The 21,974-nt window shown below is 44.0% G+C and overlaps 2 protein-coding genes across 3 annotated transcripts in view; one reads left to right on the top strand and one right to left on the bottom strand.

The window, feature by feature from the left end:
- Nucleotides 1-2,204, bottom strand: part of rabl3 (RAB, member of RAS oncogene family-like 3) — a 4,613-nt gene extending 2,409 nt beyond the window's left edge. For both annotated transcript variants that reach the window (XR_013965516.1, XM_080785672.1), the window contains exons 1-4: nt 2,063-2,204; nt 1,678-1,769; nt 1,020-1,149; nt 230-344 (exon numbers count right to left, since the gene is read on the bottom strand). Coding sequence is in view for 1 of the 2 variants with exons in the window: in XM_080785672.1 (XP_080641798.1) it covers nt 230-344; nt 1,020-1,149; nt 1,678-1,769; nt 2,063-2,108 (383 nt within the window). In the remaining variant the exon portion in view is untranslated. The remainder of the gene's footprint in view (nt 1-229; nt 345-1,019; nt 1,150-1,677; nt 1,770-2,062) is intronic.
- Nucleotides 2,205-2,874: 670 nt separating this feature from the next.
- The window catches only part of map2 (microtubule-associated protein 2), a 95,268-nt gene continuing 76,168 nt past the window's right edge, over nt 2,875-21,974 (top strand). The window contains 1 exon segment of the mRNA XM_080785935.1: nt 2,875-2,985. The gene's annotated coding sequence lies outside the window, so the exon portion shown is untranslated.

The following is a 21,974-nucleotide window of genomic DNA, read 5'->3' as shown; positions in this document are numbered from 1 at the left end:
TGTAAATTAATGCCCTACTTGATCATACCAACTACAGCATCACACAAAAGCATCAAAAGTAGCATTCAAAACTCGAAATGACGCAGTTTAAGCTTACTATTTAGCTGTTTTTGAATTTGAATAGTGAAAAGTAACAGTTTGACATACTGTATGAGCTTTCCACCACCATATAACTTACTTCCCATTTACCTATTGTACATTACAACACATTTACACTATTTGTACGTACCCATTGGAGACTATAACTCCTGTTGGCGAGGAGTCTTTGTTCAAGGCCTCTAATGACCAGCGATAGAGATTCTGGGAAGATTTCTTGTTCGTCAAGTCATGTACTAAGACAATACCTGAGAGAGGGAAAACAACCATTATCAATCCATACATTCTCTTGGCCCCATCTATGACTGCACCCGGGCGTCACATAGCATTAAGTAAGCAAAGCAAAGCAAAGTTACCATGTTTACCCAGGGTAACTGGACTAAGCTCAAGATCTTGTTTACAGCCAGGCCCTGCTCATAGAACATTTCATGGTAGGGGTTCAATGCCTTGCTCAAGGGCACTTCAACGGTGGTAATTTCTAACGTGCCGGTCCAAGATACGAACTAGCGACCTTCCGATATCAAGACCGCTCCAAAACCGTTCGGCCACCGCTGCCCCCTAAGTCATTGTCATGCAGAAACCTCTTATCTACATACGGACCCGGTATTCTAACTTTTCGTGTTTTTCTTAAAAGAATGAATTTGATCGTACTACAGCGGCACACAAAAGTAGCAACATGTACTATAATTTTTACTAATTCAAACACTATTCTGTTGCTAGTTTGACCACTTCAAATAACTACTAACCAAAAATAGCTGATCACTGGCAGGGGTGAGCCATTGTGAGCTTGTAGATCGGCCATTTTCGGTGCACAACATGCTTCCATTGAAGACTTCTATGGAATCCAAATGACTGAAATAGCTGCCGGGAACATTAATCCATGCTTCGCTGAAAATGACCAAATGATAAAAGTGTAACTTTACCATTAACGGAATTGTAGAAGACGGCTCTGGTGCTTTTGACACTGCTTGCACTGCCGAGAGACCCTCCCACATCCCAGAGTTCAATGTAGAAGGTCTTCTCCTCTGGTGTCCCCTCCTTATAGTCGTGTATCTGGAATCCAGTCAATCAATTTAAAACATGAACATTGGATGAGACTTAGAGCAGAGGTTCCCAAACTTTTCAGGTCGAGACCCAGAGAGATTTGACGTTTGCCCGGGAACACTAGTGAAAATACCTATTATTATTACTGTTATTATACTTCAATCTTGCATTGACTTGCATTTTAGAAATTCAGAGCATGTTTTGCATTTTTTTTTGGCTTTCATTGCAGTCAGTATGTCCAGATGCATCCATGGCTCCGAGCGGGATTTGACAATGGAGCCATTGTCTAGTATACTGATGTATCAATGATTGATTACATTTCACAGTATGCAGAATGTACAATTCAAACGAAAGTAATACAAAAACTGTTACTTGAGGATGCATCCAGAAAAGGCACAAATTTAAAGACTGCAGGTTTACACAAGGGTCATCCATTACACTCTGTGTACAAATTGGCACAGCCATAGTAAATTAGAGACGTCATTCTGACGTCAGAAAACAGAATCGATAAATACGTAGGTCGATCAGTACGCTTACCCGCACATCCACAGAACAGCCAACAGTCCACGATGGATTTCCTAAAACTTGGTTCTGACACAGCAAATGGACCAGTGAAGATTTCCCTACACCTGGCAAGGATAGGGTTATAACTTTTAGCACATCATTCTCAAAATCGTAGAAACTCGAAATTAAATATCTCCGTGAGGAAAACGGACTGGTGATGGAATATTTTGCCTACACGTATGTTTGTTATGGTAAATGTAGCATTACTGTAGCTTGCCATTTACTGTCTGTCTGTGTGGCATTCATCTTCATCATAGCATCAATACAAAAACAAAGGCCTGCGGTAGTGGTACACAACATACACCTTTGAAACAATCAGTAAATAATTTAACAAACAATGTAGCTAGTAGCTACTGACCTGAATCCCCTAAAACTAACACCTTTACTCTGTCCAGAGAAGCCATGTTTTGTTTTGTGACAGCTACACTCGCGTCGGCTTTTCCTGGTTTTCATCAATTTGTTCAGTGTTCAGATCCGGTCTACAGCCAGCCTATTGTATCCGGTATTTTCTGCACACACATACATGCGAGCACCCTGGTCGTTTCCGTATCCGTTCTAGACCTGATTCAGCTAACTGGAACAGTCTGGTAACGCGACACTCACTATAATCCCAGTCTGATTTGTACCCGCCCTTTAAACGCTTCTCATTATATTTGGCCGAGAATAAATAACTGCTTCCTGCTCAGTCTTAAACGCCTCTCGCACACTCGCAGCCGTTTCATTGGTTAGCGATAATGTCAAACTGTCAACAGTTTATTTCAGTAGCAATGAAACGAAACAGCCACAAGATGGTGTTACTCCCTCGCGTCACCATGCAGGCTTTCCAGGAAACTGCACAGAGAACACTATACTAGAATGATTTTGAATTGATACAGTACATAAATACCAGACGTGAATATTATGTCTGCGTTCAACATGACTGGTGACACGTCACGCCGTAACACGCAGCAAAAGGAGTCCATGAGATAAACTGAAGTGTTTTATCAAGAAGTTTTCAGTTTAGCCTACGTGTAATGTAATGTTTTTTTTTAGTTTTTTTAGTTTTTGTTAATTTGACAGAAAATAATGAATGGCTCCACAAAACAAGTTACAAAAAACAAAACAAAAACGTGGACAGGCTGTTAGGCTACCGTAATGGCTCGAGAGGAGGACCGTTCTTGTGCTCTAAGCATTACGGTAGTGGTGGTGAGGGTTCTCTGATGCCCGCTGTGACACACTCCTCCGCTACACAGTACACACAGCTCCAGGAACAAGACGAAGACGCTACTCTCAACAGAACAGGTAAAAACAACGTATCATTCTTTTCTCTGACAACGTGACGCTAAGTGGGCTATAGCCGTACAATGTGAACGTTTATGCATCGATTACATACACTGTCATGCTATGTTATGGGGAGTTTCCCCCCCCACACATAAAAATCTACTCATCAGCACAGCACAGCTGAAATGATGAGCTGCTCCTCTCCTCTTCTCAGTCTCCTCTCCCTCCCGGTCTCTTCTCCCATCTCAGTCTCCTCTCCCTGTCTCTCCTCTCCCTGTTTCTGCTGTCCTCTACTCCTCTCCCAGGTGTCTCTCCTCTCCTCTCCCTGCCTCCCCTCCCCTCTCCTCACCCTGTTTCTGCTCTCCTCTGTCCTGACTCCTGCAGGCTGTCTCCCTTCTCCTCTCCTCTCCCTGCCTCTCCTCTCCTCCGTGTTTCTTCTCTCCTCTCCCTGTCTACCCTCTCCTTTCCTCGATCTCCCTGTCTCTCTCTCCTCTCCATCGATGGAGAAAGGACGCATTGTCCGTTTTGCTGGTGGCTTGGTCGATTTTTTTATAGGCTACTTGTTTGCGCTCAGGTAGTGGCGCACCGAAAAAGCTGATTTATCGGTGCGCGACACAGGTCTGACTGTGCGCAACTAAAATCTGTGGTGGGAATCGGGATCGTGTGTGTGTGTGTGTGTGTGTGTGTGTGTGTGTGTGTGTGTGTGTGTGTGTGTGTGTGTGTGTGTGTGTGTGGACGGGGGTGGGACGGGGGGGATTGATGAAAGAATGGCAAAAGCAAGCATCGAGCAACAGCTAAACCGATATCATGCTTAGACAGTTAGACTCAGTCCATATTGATTTGCGTAGTTCATTGTTAAATCCAATTGATCGGTGGTTTTATATGAGCATGAATGTTCCATTCCATCATCTATTGCGGTCACTGCGGGAAACTTGCCTCGCTGCAGAGACAGTGCGGCGCGGCTTGTGTTTGAGGTCCAGCTTTACGAGGTGTTGTTGAAATGTCACCGGGCAGAAAGCAGAAGCTATGCAGCCTTTCTCCTGGCAGTATGCTGCCACCACATTGCGACACTTTTTTCTTTTGATGACTCCTTCCAGGTGGTTCTCGTGATGTCACTGTGTGTAACAGCATCCTGCATGCCTTTCTTTGTGTATAATAGCAGAATAGGTAGTTATATTGATTAGTAATGGAATGTGATTCATTGTGATTGTGAAGCAAAGGCATGCTTCTGGGACAAAATGGCATGTCTCTGCTATTTTGCACAATAACATGGAAAGAGAGGAGATTGAAAGAGCGAAGGAGAGAAACAGAGATGGCGGGGGAGAGAAAGATAAACTGAGGGAGAGAGAGGAGGGTGGGTGGACTGAAGAGAGGAGAGGAGGGAGAAAGAGAGGGAGTGGGGTAGTAGGGATAACAGGAAGATAACAGGTGTTGCTGAGTCACTCACACAGCTCGTCTCTAGTCGATCAGAGAAATCGTAGCCTGTGATAGGTGATCTAAAATGATTACCAGTGTGTCACCATGGCGACGGCGTCATCACTGTGCAGCAGAAAGGCCATACTGGATGGGAAGACATACAGTGGAATGTTGTGATGTGGATTGATTGCGTAACACCTTCTCTGAATCAGGTCCCACCTTGACCATCTCGGAAGAATTCTTTTTTTCCTCTTTTTTCAGAGCATGTTTATTTTAACTATACTTAAACTACATCATTCGTATTGGGGAAAGCTTTTTGCAGAAAGATAGCACATTGACAATCAATCAGTGACGGCTCGTCCATTTTGTAGGCTACAATGGGAGAAAGGAGGAGAAAAAATGTTTATTCTGCCATTCTATGGTGTTACACCAAAAGTGGTGTCTTCAAACCACGTATGTAACCAAATGTCACAATCAGGGTCAAGAGTCCCGTGTAGCCGCAGGTGGCTCTATTCTGATAGTAATCATTGCTATATAGTTTAGTAACAGGGTTTTCAAGTTACGTGAAGTCCCCAGCATACACAGAACCATCATATCAGCAAGGCAGTTTGTTTAGTGCAGCAATGGCTGAAGGAACGCAACTCGGTGTTGGGTGAAATCAACCCTCAACGGCTTCAAAACTCCTGTTAAAACAAACTTTTTCCTAAGTTCTGTATCTTCGCCCAGATGCCATTTGGTCCTCAGACTCAACATTGAGAACCATCGATGTATAAGAAGACATACAGGAGTCTCTGACAGTAGAGCCTTTAGAAGTCTTTCTCTCCCGGTACTGATGAATCAATATTGAACGGAGAGCTGCGTTCTCATTTACATGAAGTGCATGGTATTGATTTCTTTTGTGTGTCATGGCCCCACTCACCTGCTGTGGGCATCCATCCATACAGTTGATGTCTGGTGCATTCCTGATGAGGCTATGGATGCGAGAGATAGCACTGTGGTTCTCAAACCTTAATTTGAGAGAGAGAGAGATGCCCCGATGGCAGAGGAAACCATGCAAGTCACCAACCTGCACATTGGAAGCAATATGCACACAGACTAACTCTTCTTACTTCCGGGCCGCTTCCCTACTTCCTTCAGTGGTGTTACCGATGATACTAAATACACACACACACACACACACATACACATACACATACACATACACATACACATACACATACACATACACATACACATACACATACACATACACATACACACACACACACACACACACACACACATTTGAATTCTTTTATTTGGATCTGCACAAGAGGCGTATACAGAATAGACCCAAACACTGGTCAGAATAAGGTTATACATTACATGGTCCAACCAAGCTGCTGCACATGCGCTTAACACACAGAGGGAAAAGAAGAGAAAGAATATATATTAAAAAAAATATATATATATATAGCACATTGTTGACATACTATATACTTGATACTACTAGACAGGATGTTTTTTTTTTTTTTTTTTTAAGCCACCTAGGGATAAATGAAACAACGCCTTCTCCAGACAGACAGACTGCCCATAGTAGCTGAGACAGAACAGTATTTAGCCAGCTTTTTTGCATTTGTTTTTAGCAATCCACCCAATTGCAAACCCCTGAGCACAAGTTTATGGACATGGCCCAGACTTCCAAATACAAGGACAATAAGTTGACAGTTATATCCCAAGGCCATAATACGTTCCACCAGAAGCTGATATTTCATAAGTTTGGATGTAAAACAAGTGTCCATATACAAATCAAATGGGCAGCCTATTTCAAATATAGTGACAGTTTTTCTAATTTCATTGATGAACACAATATCTGGGGTATTTGGAATATTTTGTAGTGAATTGACATGCGTGTCATTGTGATCAAACCAGTCTATTTTTACAGTGCTGTGTTTATACATTCTTGTTGTCCTGTCCTGTACTCCTCTGATCTTGTCTGAGACCAGGTCCACCAGACGGTCATGTCTGGCAATGTACAGTCCTTTATAGTGGCTGCAACCATTTAAGATGTGTGCGACTGTTTCTTTGTCATGTGGTACTGGATGTAGGATGCAGTGTGGGTCGTGTGCTGATGGGTACCAGGTTGCCAAGTTGAACTTGGTCGGCAACACCTGTAAACGGGCTTTAATAGTGAAAATGAGAATGTCCTCACCTATGGTGTTATTTGACAGTATAGAGTGTGATAATGAGTGGTTTGCAAAGGGAAGAAGATCCAGTTTTCCCTGCAGCCTCAGACTGGTCCAGTGTTGTGCACTTTCTGATCGCTTCATTCCTAGAATGGTGGCTCTTGCGGTCGCGGATTTGATTGACAGTTCATGGTGCGTACCGTCTTGCTCGTAGGTCGCACATGCACGGACACGCGGATCTATGATGATGCTGTTGTTGAGCGCAGCAATTGTTGTATCAGGCGCCACCCACTTTAACTGTAATCCTGATCGCTGGCATAGATCATTAAGATCCATCCAGTCGGACCGCACACCGAATCCAGCGGCACACACACACACACACACACACACACACACACACACACACACACACACACACACACTGTGTGTGAATGGGTATGAGCAAACTATGTAAAGTGCTTTCGATAAAAGCACTATATAAATGCACCATTTACTGTGATAGAGTAAGTCATGGCCCGGCTCATGCAGGCGTCTTGTACAGCAGCCCCCGCAGTACCGCACTGGAGGCTGCTGGCTCACTGTGCAGCACTCATGTAACCGAGGACTGGCCTTGAATTTCAAGTGTCGCCTTCTATCCATTGCTCCTTGTTGGCTTCCATTGCTCCCTGAAACATACTGATCTAGGGACAAAGGAATCAAAGTTTGACGTTGGAGCAGTGCTGGCTTAATGCATGGACTTCAGGTTCTGCAGCACTGGGAACCAACCTTGGGGGGCACCAAATGGCAGGGCAAATGGGATGCGTAGCACCACGAAGGGTCAATCCGGCACTGTGTGTGTGTGTGTGTGTGTGTGTGTGTGTTTTTTCACCACCTGTGCGCAACCTAACGCGCACACAGAAACGCACATATTAACTGTATATATATGATGATTTCGGGTGTGCCAGTACAGTACAGTAGAGGGTACAGTAGAGGAACCGGCACACGGTAACTGTCATTTCTCAACAGTTTCGGACACGAGGCGGAATCGGCCCGGCACCCTGGGTGCATTCCTGTGGGTCTGGAAATCCATGATTATTATAGCTATAGTTTGTACATTGATGTTATTTTGGTGTTTACACACACACACACACACACACACACGTACACGTGTTGGAGGGAACTTTGAGGGGAATGGGACCCCTGAAGTGCAGGGCTGCTGGCCTCTGCAACAGGGCTGTCAACACAGGGCTGAGTGTCAACACAATGACCTGGCTGTTCTCTGGTGTCCCAGCTGAGGGAGGGGAGGGGACCAGCCTGATGGCTTTGCTCTCCCAGCGAGCTAGGAGGACAACCTGACCTTCTGATTCCACAACACGTTAGTTTTGCAACACATCATGGCTATAGGGCTGCCTCATGATATTTTACCTGACGATTAATTGTGATACAAATAATTGTGATGAACGATTTAATTGTGGTTTTGGCAAAAAACACTAAAAGTATACTTTGAATTTTGTTTTAACTCAGAGAAATGGCCGATCTACAAGCACAGAACATGACACATTGCAACGCGTCGTGAGCTTGTAGATCTGTTATTTCAATCCGACACATTTGAGTTTTTTATTTATGTTTATTTACAACTTGACATGGCACAGAAGTTTCCAGGTGTGCATATTTAATCAGTGTACACTTTCACAATGTGCAGCTCATTCAGCCAACGACATGGCAGAGAAAGCAGATAAGAGGAGGTCAGGCTTTATTATTGCTGTCTTATCTCCATCTATTTTTTTTGTGTTTCTCGTAAATGAATGCCCTACTTGATCAAGCTACACCATCACACAAAAGTAGCAGGTCCATAGCGCGCTGCATTTTGCGCTTGTAGATCTGCTACATTTGCTATTTTTGAATGCAAGTTTCCACCCGACAGAGACGAGACGTCATTCCAGTGCTAAAGATTGTGGGCCGCTATATGCGATGACAATAAATGCACAGTAGGCTCTATACTCAGTCAGGGCATGGTTGGGTTCGGACCGAGATGAGCAGTGGCATGGTTTACCCAGTTCCAGAGCTGAGCCCCTTGATCACTGGACAGTGAGCACACAATGGCGTCCTTTTCTTCCTACTGTTTAATATTTAAAGTCAGCAGAGCGTAAAATTTGCCAGCCACATAGAGGATTTTGTGAATGAATGAACGAACGAATGAAGGACGATGTTGAGAGAGAGAGAGAGAGATCAGTGCCATGGTCTTAGCCAGTGTATACAGTCACTAAGTCCAGTGAGGTATACTTACTTTACTCAAGCATTTCAATTATTATCTTTACAAGTTACAAAACATACACAAAACATACACTTTAAGCTCTATTTTATACTTTTGATATTCACAACGTGTCACGGAACGTTGTGAGCTTGTATATCTGCTATTGTAATATAAAGTTTGACACGTTTTGTACTTTTACTCAAAGGTTTGAGTATGGGCCTTTTATTTGAGTAGGCCTATTTTAGTATTTATAATAGCCTGCTGTGATAGCTACTAATAATTAAGCAACAAAATGTGAGTAGGAAACTCTAGCAGCTCACTCCACCACACAGGTGGAGTGAGCTGCAACCTTCTATGCAGCAAAGTGTTCATTTAACACTCCGGTCTGGACATTGCTGTGTTCTCTAGTCCAGTGCCAGGATTTTTAATCTCAAGCCAAAGCAGCTGCAGGAGACCAGTGTAGCACAGGTCCCATCCAGCTACCTCACCTCAAAGGCAGCATTCACTTCATGAATGATCCCCAATGGCCAACTTTGCTTTAAGGGTGTCCAATTCAATCCAGGGCATGTGCACTTTGCATAGCTGGCAAATTTATTTCAAATACATAATTTTCAAGGACCACACCGGTACCAGAACTTTTCAGGCCATCGCCCCCCAAAATTATAAAAATAATCCCTAGGGCCCCTACCCTGACAAGCACTTGGAATGTTTCAGAATTAGGGCATTTTGTTTGGCTCGGTTCCACAGATAAATATTGTGAAACTACTTTCATAATGTTTGACACTCTCTTATTATTTGACAATTTGGCAAACGTTTTACCTGTTTTTATAGTGTTGATTACTCTTAAAAAGGTCTTCAAATTAAATTTGACACTTCACTGGCATCTGGAACACCCCCCCCCTGATGGTGTACTAAATGGAATCATGGTTGCTTGACTTGCCTCCTAACAGCCCCAGCAGTAATGGAAAGCCAGGGACAGGTTCACACATCATGTAGCTAATGCAGGGTGATCTGGGTCACCTTTACATAAGCTGCGTGTGTATGTGGCAGTGAGTATGTGGCTAGCCTATAATCCTGATCCGAACACACACACACACACACACACACACACACACACACACACACACACACACACACACACAGGAGAGGGAGACACTCCCACGTGCATGATGCCAACAGACTCTGCACTGCTTGCTTTCTTCAGCCAGAACTTGGCGTAATACGTTACGCAGTGTGTCAACGTGCGCTCGCTCGCGCACGTCCTAAAACTGTACCAGAGAGGGAGGGAGGGTGTGTGTGTGTGTGTGTGTGTGTGGGGGGGGGGGGGGGGGGGGAGTACTACTGCAGGAGCTGTTGCAGTAGCAACCAAAGCAATAGAGCACAACTTTGCCAACTCTCAGTTTTGTGCCACGAACCCCCAGAAGATTTATGTTCACACAATTCAAAATTATCCTTAAATTCCCCACTCTAGTCCCAGTGGTTGAGGTTTCTAAGCCACTACGTTCAGATGTGTGTCACATTTGTGTAAGTGTCTTGTGGTCACCAATCACCTTGGCTGCCACGCTCTGACATGATCTTCCAACGGTCTCTCCCCCTCCTACCTCTCTGACCTAATTGTGCCCTACGCCCCATCTAGAGCATTAAGGTCTGCGGACAAGTTGCTGCTGGTCAAGTTCACGACTAGTAAGAGGAGCAGGGGTGATCGTGCTTTTGCGGCTGCGGGCCCCAAACTCTGGAACATGCTGCCCCTCCATATTAGATCTGCCGAGTCAATTGGGGCTTTTAAATCCCTCCTCAAAACTCATCTGTTCTCCCTCACCTTTAACTGCACCTGATTTACCTGTATATTATGTCCTGCTCTGTGCTATTGTATGCTCTGTTTTATATTTTATTGTCTCTTTTCATTGTTTTATATTGCTATGCTCTACTGTCTTGTTTTACTCTGTTCACCGCTTGACTCTGGTCAGCTGTGCAGGCTGTTGTAAAGGTGCTATACAAATAAAGTTTGATTTGATTTGAAAGGCCCTCACGACTTACAGTGTCGAAAGCCTTTGACAGATATAGTATAGAATAGAGTATAGACTGACGTTCTGTTCTCTGCACTTCTCTTGGAGTTGGCGAGCAGCAAAGATCATGTCCACTTTACCGCGACCTTGCCTGAATCCACACTGACTCTCCGGTAGGAGGACTTGATGTTCAAGGTGTTCCGTCAGGCGGTTCAGCATAATTCTAGCCAGGATCTTCCCTGCTACAGACAGCAGGGCAATGCCTCTATGGTAGTTACAGTCCTGCCTGTTCCCCTTTCACTTGTATAGGTGGACAATGGCATCTTTGAACTCCTGTGGTAGCTTCCCTCTGTTCCACATCGTGGAACCAGCTTTTTGGTTAGAGGTGGTCCAACAGCTGCATAGATTTCAGCTGTAATTCCGTCAGCACTGGGTGCTTTGCCATTTGGAAGTCCTCTGATGGCTTTGATGACTTCAGTTTCAGTTGGAAGTTCGTCAAGGGCAGTGTTGACTGGGACTTGAGGGAGGTGTGCAATGGCTTCATCATTGATGGCTGAGGGGCAGTTGAGGGCACCGTTAAAATGCTCAGCCCAGTGCTCAAGGATCTTCTCTCTGTCTGTGACCAGATTGCTGCCATCAGCACTAAGGAGAGGGGGAGAACATGATGTGGTGGGGCCGTAGATAGCCTCGAGAGAGTTGTAAAAGTTTTTGAACAAACTATCATCATTTGAACCCTTCCACCCAGCCCGGTTCCTCATCTCTGAACCAAGCCAGTATTGAAGCAAATTCAGGGCTGATCAGCACGGCCCTTTTAGTGACAAAAGGCTGGCTCTACCTGGTCAGTGTCCCACTCTTGGGCTTAGGTTTGTAGTGGTAGCAGAGTTTAGTTTAGTTTATTAAGGATCCCCATTAGTCTACACCGTAGTGGAGACTATTCTTCCTGGGATCCAGGAAGGACCAGAGAACGGAACAAATGGCATATTTTTGGACCAGTTGCTATAAATAAAAGATGGTTAAATCACACACTACCAGATGGAATGACAATTTAATATATCCTCATCAATGAACAGCATGGGAGACCTTTACAGTCAGTGTGAAGCAAATTTGATGACTGTTAAGATTGGAATCGGAAAAATATGTGCGCACGTGATGATTGGAGTGAAGTTACTTTATTGACACAAATACTTTATTGTACAAAACATTGGTTCCAAACAATAGACTCAAAACCCATGAATAAAACCGTTACAAACATTACATTTTTAATTACACAACACAAAATCCCTTGACTCATTCAACAGGAGCTTTCTGTTGCTCCAAGATTGATAGGCAGGCATACACAAAGTTCCTCTGTTGGTGCCCATAAAAAGTGAGCTCCGATCAGGTTCTCAAAATGCATTTTGTGCTCAAACGCGAAGATTTATGTATATACTGTATAATACATTTGTGCACACTGCACAGTAATGAGCAGGATAATGTATGTCAATACAGGTATATGCTACCTTAGAATAGATGTAGACCTATTTGACAGTGCATAAACATAATTACCTTAAAATTAACAAGCACCAGCTGAAAACACGCGCACACACACACACACACACCTGGCCTCTGCAGTGCTCAAGTCTAGTCTAAAGTGACTAGAGTATGTCTCATTTCTCTCCAAAAGCCCTTGAATATGATTGAATATTATTACGAATTACTGTCATTATGGTGTTATCCCACTTCATATAGCAAACGCCACTAGGGTGCGCTCCTACTGGGGCGCCACTAGGGGGCGCCCCATGCCCCATAGTGGCCCCCATAGTCAGCATAGATATTTAAAAAGTAGATGCCTCATTGGCCACTGCAGTTCGTTGGAGTGATGTGTGTCGACGGGATGGCGGAAGAATTATACTGGGAGAGGAAGTACGCCGTAAGAGTGGAAGGCACGCTACGTCATGCTGCCACTCAAGTGACTACTGGCCAATCACAGCGCATCATTTCCGGGACTTGCAGACCCAAACATGCACTCTGTGACGCACACTCATGCTTCCGCAGGGCTTCGCAAGGAATCTCGGGAATCTTTTGCCCTCCCTTGAGCACATACGCTCCAGAGCTGAAAGGGGCGCCTACCTATATACTGTATTGATATGATAGTCAGGTTCTAGATGTGTGTTGGAGTTATGAATGAACACCCTATCATGTCCTACTGTAGATGTGTGTTGGAGTTATGAATGAACATGCTATCATGTCCTACTGTTGATGTTGGAGTTCTGAATGAACATGCTATCATGTCCTACTGCATGTGTGTTGGAGTTATGAATGAACATGCTATAATGTCCTACTGTAGATGTTGGAGTTCTGAATGAACATGCTATCATGTCCTACTGCATGTGTGTTGGAGTTATGAATGAACATGCTATAATGTCCTACTGTAGATGTTGGAGTTATGAATGAACATGCTATCAGGTCCTATACTGTAGATGTGTGTTGGAGTTATGAATGAACATGCTATCAGGTCCTACTGTAGATGTTGGAGTTATGAATGAACATGCTATCATGTCCTACTGTAGATGTTGGAGTTATGAATGAACATGCTATCAGGTCCTACTGTAGATGTTGGAGTTATGAATGAACATGCTATCAGGTCCTACTGTAGATGTGTGTTGGAGTTATGAATGAACATGCTATCATGTCCTACTGTAGATGTTGGAGTTATGAATGAACATGCTATCAGGTCCTACTGTAGATGTTGGAGTTATGAATGAACATGCTATCAGGTCCTACTGTAGATGTGTGTTGGAGACTTGTAGTTAGAATATTATCAGGTCCTAGATATGTGCTGCAGACGCAGTTAGAATATACAGTAGGTGTTGTTGTGGAGGTGTACTGTGTGTTAGAATGAAGGAGCTGGTGGTGTTGTGGTAAGTGTGTGGGCTCAGCCTGGAGGAACATAAGGAGCCAACATGACTCACTCACTGTTATTATAATCTCACATCGCACGCCGCAACTCTCTCTCTCTACTCACTCACACACACACACACACACACACACACACACACACACACTCACAGTCACACACACACACACACACACACACACACACACACACACACACACTCTCTCTCTCTCCCCCCTCCCTCTCTAATTATCTTACTGCCTCCCCCCCCCTCTCTCTCTCTCTCTCGTGTGTGTGTGTGTGTGTGTGTGTGTGTGTCTCCCCCTCCCCACACGTTGTTCCAGTTATAATGTCAACTGCGTGCATGTTTTCTGTTCGTTTTGCAAGGAGAAAATGGACAGTGGGTGGGCGGGTGTGCTGTGGCACTTCAGTGTGGGCACAGTTCCCGGCACCCACTTTGTTTGCTTATGTTCGTTGGTGTGGGTGTGTGTGTGTGGGTTGGAGGCTAGAACTAGACAGTAAGCCCAGAGTAACGAACGAACACACACACACACACACACACACACACACACACACACAGTCCAATCCAATCCAATCCAGACTGTTCATTTATTTCTTACACAATAAGAGGATCTGCTATACTTTTGATGCTTTTGTGTAATGCTGTACTGCCCTACAAAGCCAACATGCAGCAACTACGTTTTTGGACACACCGGCTTATTTGTGCATCCCAAATGTCAAATTTGGGATTGTGATTTTGGGGAATAAACAATTCCCTCAAGAACAGATATACAGTGTAATATCACTTATATGCCGACATCTTTGGCTGACCACACTTTTAAACCCATTTTCAGTAAATCTTTTGTTCATAGTTCCTGCATTTAGTTTTTGTTGTTTTTTGTAAATGAATGCCCTGGCCTACACTGTAGGGCATTCATTTACAAAAAACATAAACAAACACACACACACACACACACACACACACACACACACACACACACAATATTGAGATACAAAGTTTCTGGCCGACAGCGACGATCGACAAAATACATGAATGTCCGCACATACTGTATACTAGTCGCACATGAAACATAAGTCACTGGCCCACAAACTAACCTGGACCCTTAAACACTCATGGCATGTTTCTTTCCGACAGCAACAACATTGCACGCGCACGCACGCACTCAGACCCTGGTGAACGTTACACCAGTGTGTTTATTAGATTAGGAGGATTAGGAGCCAGCTTAAATACGTTATTAAATGTGAGTATAGGAACCTCTCCACAAACGGAAATTACAGGATTACTGCAGGAGAACACTGTGAGGTCACAACATTGTATAAATGCTCATAAGCGGCACACACATTTTTTTGGTTTGTTGCAATAACCAGTTGAACCCTAGCATCCCTATTGTGAGCTTGTATATCTGCTATTTTCGGCAAATATGTTTGGGGTAGAGGGAAATTGAGCAGACCGAGTGCAGAGTGAAAGGTGTAGTTTACAAAGTATTCAGGGTTTAAGTGGATAAATGTCTGAAAGTGAAAATACACATTTCTTCTCTGAATTGAGCCTCAGATTGAGGAATTTGAACAGAACGTTGATGTTAGGCTGCGGCACTCATTGCTAAAATCGTGGCTACCGTGATTGCCTTGGGGGCTGAAAAACATTGAAGACCCCTGACCACTATTGTCAGTGCGGACATTGTAAACTGGGGGGAGCTAGCCTTGGACATCCCAGCAGTGTCTGTCTGTCTGTCTGTCTGTCTGTCTGTCCGTCCCCACTCTCTCTCTCTCTCTCTCTCTCTCTCTCTCTCTCTCTCTCTCTCTCTCTCTCTCTCTCTCTCTCTCTCTCTCAATTGTCAATTGTGTCTCCATCAAGTGGGTTTCCTTTGTTGCCCCCCATGTCTCCATCAAGTGTGTTCCCTAGACTGTCAACACGCATGCATTGGTTGCCATGTTAACTGTACAGTTTTTAGGTAGCATACTTTAACTTGGTATTTCCATTTCTTGATACTTTATATACCTCTACTCCACTACATTTTACTTAGAGGCAGATATTGTACTTTTTTCTTTTACTCCGTTACAATTATTTGATAGTTTTAACTATAGTTACTTGCTACTTTGCAGATTTATATTATTAATACCAGTAAGACGCCCTGAGGGCGAGAAGCATGCATCCGCATGGGTGACGGCAGACTGCTGGGCGAGCACTGGCGCTTTGGGATTGGGGGTCAGATCAACGTATGGAATGAATTCTGTACTGGCCATATATGGAGCGTGTCTTGAGTGTACAGGGTTTGCTGAGGTCAGATCAACATATGGAATGTCAGAACAGGTCAGCTCCATATATGGAGATCGAAGGGTGGTAGCGGGGGCAGTGTCTTGAGTGTACAGGGTAGGGCTGGGCCTTAACTTGACTGATGGTTTTGCAGGTTTTCATAGTAATCTGCAACCTATGGTCGCAACAAAACATTCATTAACCACTCAAGCACTATTTTATTCCTGACCTACAAGGCAGGCTCATAAGCTTGTGCTAATTTTGAAAGAAGTACTGGGCTACTTTTACTTTGGTACTCTAAGGCCCTCATTTATCAATGGAGTGTAAATTCTGCCCTAAATTCGAGTGTGGGTTTTGGAGTGCGCTCACGTCGGCACGGCATTTATGAAGTGATCGTAAATAGCTGATCCTGGCGTAAATTTGGTCGCAGCTTTGATAAATGTCACGGTTGAAACCGACCGCCATTGAAATGTTCTCGAAACACCCCGATTTTACATTATGAACAACCGGAATCCGACCAAACAAACATTTTGGCACATTGCCTAGAAAGAAACGCCAGTAGGATTTTTCCTTGAGGCTACATGAATCACACACACATCACAGTTACATTATACATCGCCATGAATGGAATACGTTTGTAGGCTACCAACAACCGTATATTAATTTATCTATTTGTGCGCAGTGCACGTTAAAGAAGTCATAGGGCGGCTGTGGCTCAGGAGTTAGAGCAGGTCGTCCAATGATCCCTGGGTCGGCGGTTCGAATCCCGGATCCTCCTGTCCACATGTCGAAGTGTCCTTGGGCAATACACTGAACCCTACATTGCCAGTAAAATCAGTTGGTCAGTGTGAGCTTGCCACCATTGGTATGTGAATGTGGGAAGTGAGGACGCTGGCTGTAAAGCGCTTTGAGCACTTGTAAAAGTGCTATAAAAATGCAATTCATTATTATATGTAGGGTAGGTGATCCCTGACTGCTGTGAGTGAGTGCCACGTTCATGAAAGTTAACCTGGCAAGGCAGTCATAATCAACGTTTATGGAGTGATTGATGAATGAATGCATAAAAGTATTTGGATGAAGGCTGGTGTGTGTGCTGGGTGGAATCACTGGGATGCATGTCCATGAAAATATTTAAACGTCGGCGCCCACCTTTTACTTCTGACAGTCTTATTAGTCAGTATATTGTTGTGGTATTGCTACTTTTAAAACAATCTGTACTTTTTCCACCACTACCACACAAGTCCCCTTCAATAGGCACCCTGAATCTGTTTGACCAGAATGGAACAGAGCCTTCATCTTTAGTATCATTGGTAACACCAACAATATGGCTGCTGTGCATCGAGCCTATTCATACAGTACTCTTTCCCTCATCATGTCTTTCCGTATTCAATGCAAATGCATAGTAGCTGCCCTCCTACTCACAGTGATGAATGTGGTGGGAATGAAAAGGCAAATCAAGGTCACACTATTGTGATATGGTGTCTCCATGCAACCTGAACGCCATTAATACAAACACAACCAGCCTAGCAGCCTAGGCTGGTTGTGTTTGTATTAACCCATTTTGACCTGAGTTCAGATTCTAAAAATGTCTTCTAAATCCTGACAGTTTTCTGAAAAAGATATGTTTCTATGTCAGTCGTTCTTTGATTTTTCAAATAAATAGCAGGCCTACAAGTTAATAGCGCGGCATTCGGTGCCGCGTCTCTGTGGCATGGTGACAGAGACGCTTTGCTTCAGCGTCCTTCATTGCCACGGTGGCGGTTGTCGTAAAGAGATTGGGTGGCTGTCTAGTGTCTTGTGCTCCGTACTTGTCATGTCATTTTCATTTCTGTTCCAACTTCCAACACAGAATTGATTGTTACTGGATAATCATGATACAGTGCCATGTGGGCCTATAGAGTGTCGCAGTCCCGCCCCCATTCATGGCGATGAGAGCCCCGGATTCCCCGTTCATTTTCCCCTAGACTTGGCGCGGACAAAGCCAACTCGGATCGTGACAAATCATGACAATAAACTCAATGTTTTGTGCAGATCAAATAATTAGTAAGAAGAAAAACAAAACAAAGTGTTGTACCCTGCCTTTTTCTTCTTCTTTCTAATTATTTGATCGGCCCAAAACATTGTGTTTATTTGTCACGAGCAGAGTTGGCTTTGTCCACGGTGTAAACTTCTTTAAATTAATACTTTTTGAAAAGTCTATGGGGAAAATGAACGGGGAATTAGGAGTTCTCCTTAAAGCTAGGTAGGTAACTCTTCGAGCATTTGTTTCATATCACCGGTTGCACAGTCTCTCGATTTTAGTGAAAATAAAGAATACACTTTTGCTACTCACCAAAACGGTGTTTGACTTCTCTCCAGGGTGGGAACACTCTAAGCCCATTATAGAAACAGACCGCACTAATTTTCTCCTAAAACCATCTTTGCACCCCAGGCGGTACGTCCCTGAAGCCCACTTTGAGGACCGATGTCTAGACATTTAGGGACATTTTGGAAACATTCTTCAAGAAGAATCACCCCGTTCGTTCTGATTACAGAACGGGGTAATCAGCAGCAGCCATACTGTTTGGAAAGCATTTCCATCTCCCCACAGCAACCCTCGCTGGAGCTGATGCAAGTAGCGCTGTTATTCGTTGCTATGGAGACTGACTGACCGAGTCGGGTTGTTGCCGTGGAAACAGTTGAGTTGAGAGCTGCTGCTGCTGGATTCACAACCTACACCCCCCCTACACACACACACACACACACACACAATATGCACTCCACCGCACATGCCTCTTAACGTCCCACAGACTGAGAGAGTGGAGGGAGTAAAACTCTGTTTTCGTTGTGATGAAGGGCCGTGAAAAGGACATAGACAGACAGAAAGACAAGACAAGACAAGACAAGACAAGACAGACAGATAGATAGAGAGGTACAACAGGTATACCCTGACGATGGGTATTTATGTCATATTGGTTTTGATCCTGTTGCCCGTACATGGTTTAAAAAAATCAATGTGTTAAAGTTGGAGCTGTAAAATCAGAGTTCCTCCATATTTCTAAAGGAGTACCCCAAGGCTCTGGGGCAAAACGCACGCACGCACGCCGCACGCACGTACACAAGCACGCACACACGCGCAGACTGTGTTGTATTGCTAACTGCTAAGATCATCATTCAGTCCATTACATGCATAGAGCCAGTCCCTGGTGTCCTGGTCGGCTGGTCGCTTCTATAGCTTAGCTTCAGATCAATGCCCCTTGTCCGTATCCATGGAGATGGCACTGATCTGTAATGTGATTTATCTTGACTTAACAGAGATGTAAAGCATACATTGACAACCCCAGTATCTTCTTCTGAAGGGCCATTGCTTTTTGCCTTTTTTATGGTTTTGACTCAATTGTATATGTTTCCTAAGCGCTAATAGCGCTATGAATACATTTGTCTCTGGAACAGCTGCATATCCAGTACCACTTAAATCTCCTATAATTTGAAAAACAGACCTGTAACTAACGTACTTGATAGTCTTTTTTTTCTCTCTTTTTCAATATTTTTCAAAACTTAGCAGATCCACTGATCTTGTAGATCTGCGGTTCTTTATAGCCACCATAAAGTATAAATGGATAAAGTTGTTAAATGTGATACTACATTAACTACTTTTCCTGTGGACCCCCTGGGAACCCCCCCAAGGACCCTTGGTGGTCCACCAATGTTTTAGTGCCATCCTTTTGTTCCGTGCAGTCCGTCCACCAGTTATGAAGTATAGGCCTATTATAATGATTGACCGTATAAGTCATTATATAATGCTTTTGTTGATTGATTGATTGATTAAATACTTTATTAGCAGTTTGAAAAAACAAACAAACAAACAGGACAAACAGGTCTGCTAAAACGATTTGAATCCTGGTGTCCTTTTGTATGTGTTGTGATAGTTGTAATTATACAGTGTTATAAGCATATTGTAATGCATTATTCTAAGTATGTTTATAATGCATTATAGACATGGGATGCACTGCACAGTGTTATCGTTACTTTTACTTTCTCAGAGTACTTCTTTCAGAACTGGACTATACAGACGAATTGGGCTCTGCAGTCCTAAGAGATGGAGCCCACTAATTAACACTGAGGGGTTTGTAGCCAGCAGCGCTGTTGGGTAGTTAAGAACTAGGCTTTGAGGTCAGGAGACACAGTGAATGTACGTACATGTACGGTAGGTTTTGATGTCATTTCTGGGTTAGGACAGATAGTAAAGTCAGCCATACACAGATGTTCTGAATGCACTCATTTTAATCCATGACATGATATTGTACTATTTCGTCTCTGTCAGATGGGGGAAGAAAATCCCAAACAATTCAAATTCAAAAAGAGCAAAAGTAGCAGATTGACAAGCTCAAAACAAGTCGCTTCGAGACGCATTTCGAGCCTCACTTCAAGCTTAATAAATCTGCTACTTTTGATGCTTTTGTGTGATGCTGTAGTATGTATGATAAGTAGGGAATTAATGTATGAAAAAAAAACACAAAGATAGAATATGGAGCTTCCATGCCCAAAAGGGGCAATTTATAGATACAGTACGTATGTACCGGTATATGACATATGACTTAATATTTGGACAAAAGTTGCGGGCCCATCTGAAGGTTGTTGATGTTGATGTTTTGTGCCAGGGAACCCCAGACGGCAAGATATTTCTAAATTTTACAAATGTTTTCAAGATTGTACAAATCTTAAAAATAGCAGATATGTAACATTTTGAATCATTTAGAAATGTTCTAACACAAATCTTCTCTTCTGGGAGTCCCTGCGACAAAACATTTTGAGATGGGCGTCAGTGGTCAAAATACTCATCAATTTGTGGGTCCTGTACACGAAAAAATTTGATAACCACACAGGAGAATTCTGCTAGTCATCAATGTCATCAGATTGATTGAATTAGACATAAATGTAAAAACAGCAACAGAGTACAGTCAAACACTTAGTCCTGTGGTTTTGGACCAGTAGTAGACCAACAGTGGTCCTTGAGGGGGTTGTAGGTGGTCTCCAGCTAAATGATGCAGAGTTGGTAACCAAATGATGGACCGTTATAGATCTTTATTTCTTGAGAGTGTAAAATGAAACCAAATGGACCCTTACGGGTCCATATGTAAGTGATCTGCAGTTTTTGAGGGAGGGGGTCATGGCATTCCACACCTGCGTGGCCATGCTGTAGAAGGAGAATTTATTTGTTTTGAATGTGGGTGGTATACCAGATCATTGTTCTTGCTCCCTCTAGTATTGTGAATGTGGGTGTCGCTCACCTTTTTTTGAGGTATTTAAGTCAGGTATGAGGGTGCTGAGGGCATTGAGGGCAAGGCTGCATTTACAATTTTGATTGTCAATACCATTTTCAATTGCTTAACTCTGTCTTCTACCCGGAGCCAGTTTAGACTAGCAAAATGGTTTGAGAAAGACGTGGGTCATGGGCCCCAGGCAGAGGGTTAGTTGTCAAATGAGTTTGTTTTGGGAGGTCTGAAGTTACATTGTGATGCTGGAGAACCAAGAGGTGGAAGCTGCCTTGCCCTGTGACTGTGCTCTCATCACCTCAAACCACTGCCCTGTGACTGTGCTCTCATCACCTCACACCACTGCCCTGTGACTGTGCTCTCATCACCTCACACCACTGCCCTGTGACTGTGCTCTCATCACCTCACACCACTGCCCTGTGACTGTGCTCTCATCACCTCACACCACTGCCCTGTGACTGTGCTCTCATCACCTCACACCACTGCCCTGTGACTGTGCTCTCATCACCTCACACCACTGCCCTGTGACTGTGCTCTTATCACCTCACACCACTGCCCTGTGACTGTGCTCTTATCACCTCACACCACTGCCCTGTGACTGTGCTCTCATCACCTCACACCACTGCCCTGTGACTGTGCTCTCATCACCTCACACCACTGCCCTGTGACTGTGCTCTTATCACCTCGCACCACTGCCCTGTGACTGTGCTCTCATCACCTCACACCACTGCCCTGTGACTGTGCTCTCATCACCTCACACCACTGCCCTGTGACTGTGCTCTCAT

This window comes from Protomyctophum bolini, assembly GCF_963924005.1.
Source record: "Protomyctophum bolini genome assembly, chromosome: 16".
Taxonomy (NCBI): Eukaryota; Metazoa; Chordata; class Actinopteri; order Myctophiformes; family Myctophidae; genus Protomyctophum; species Protomyctophum bolini.
This window is presented reverse-complemented; position numbering and strand designations above follow the sequence as displayed.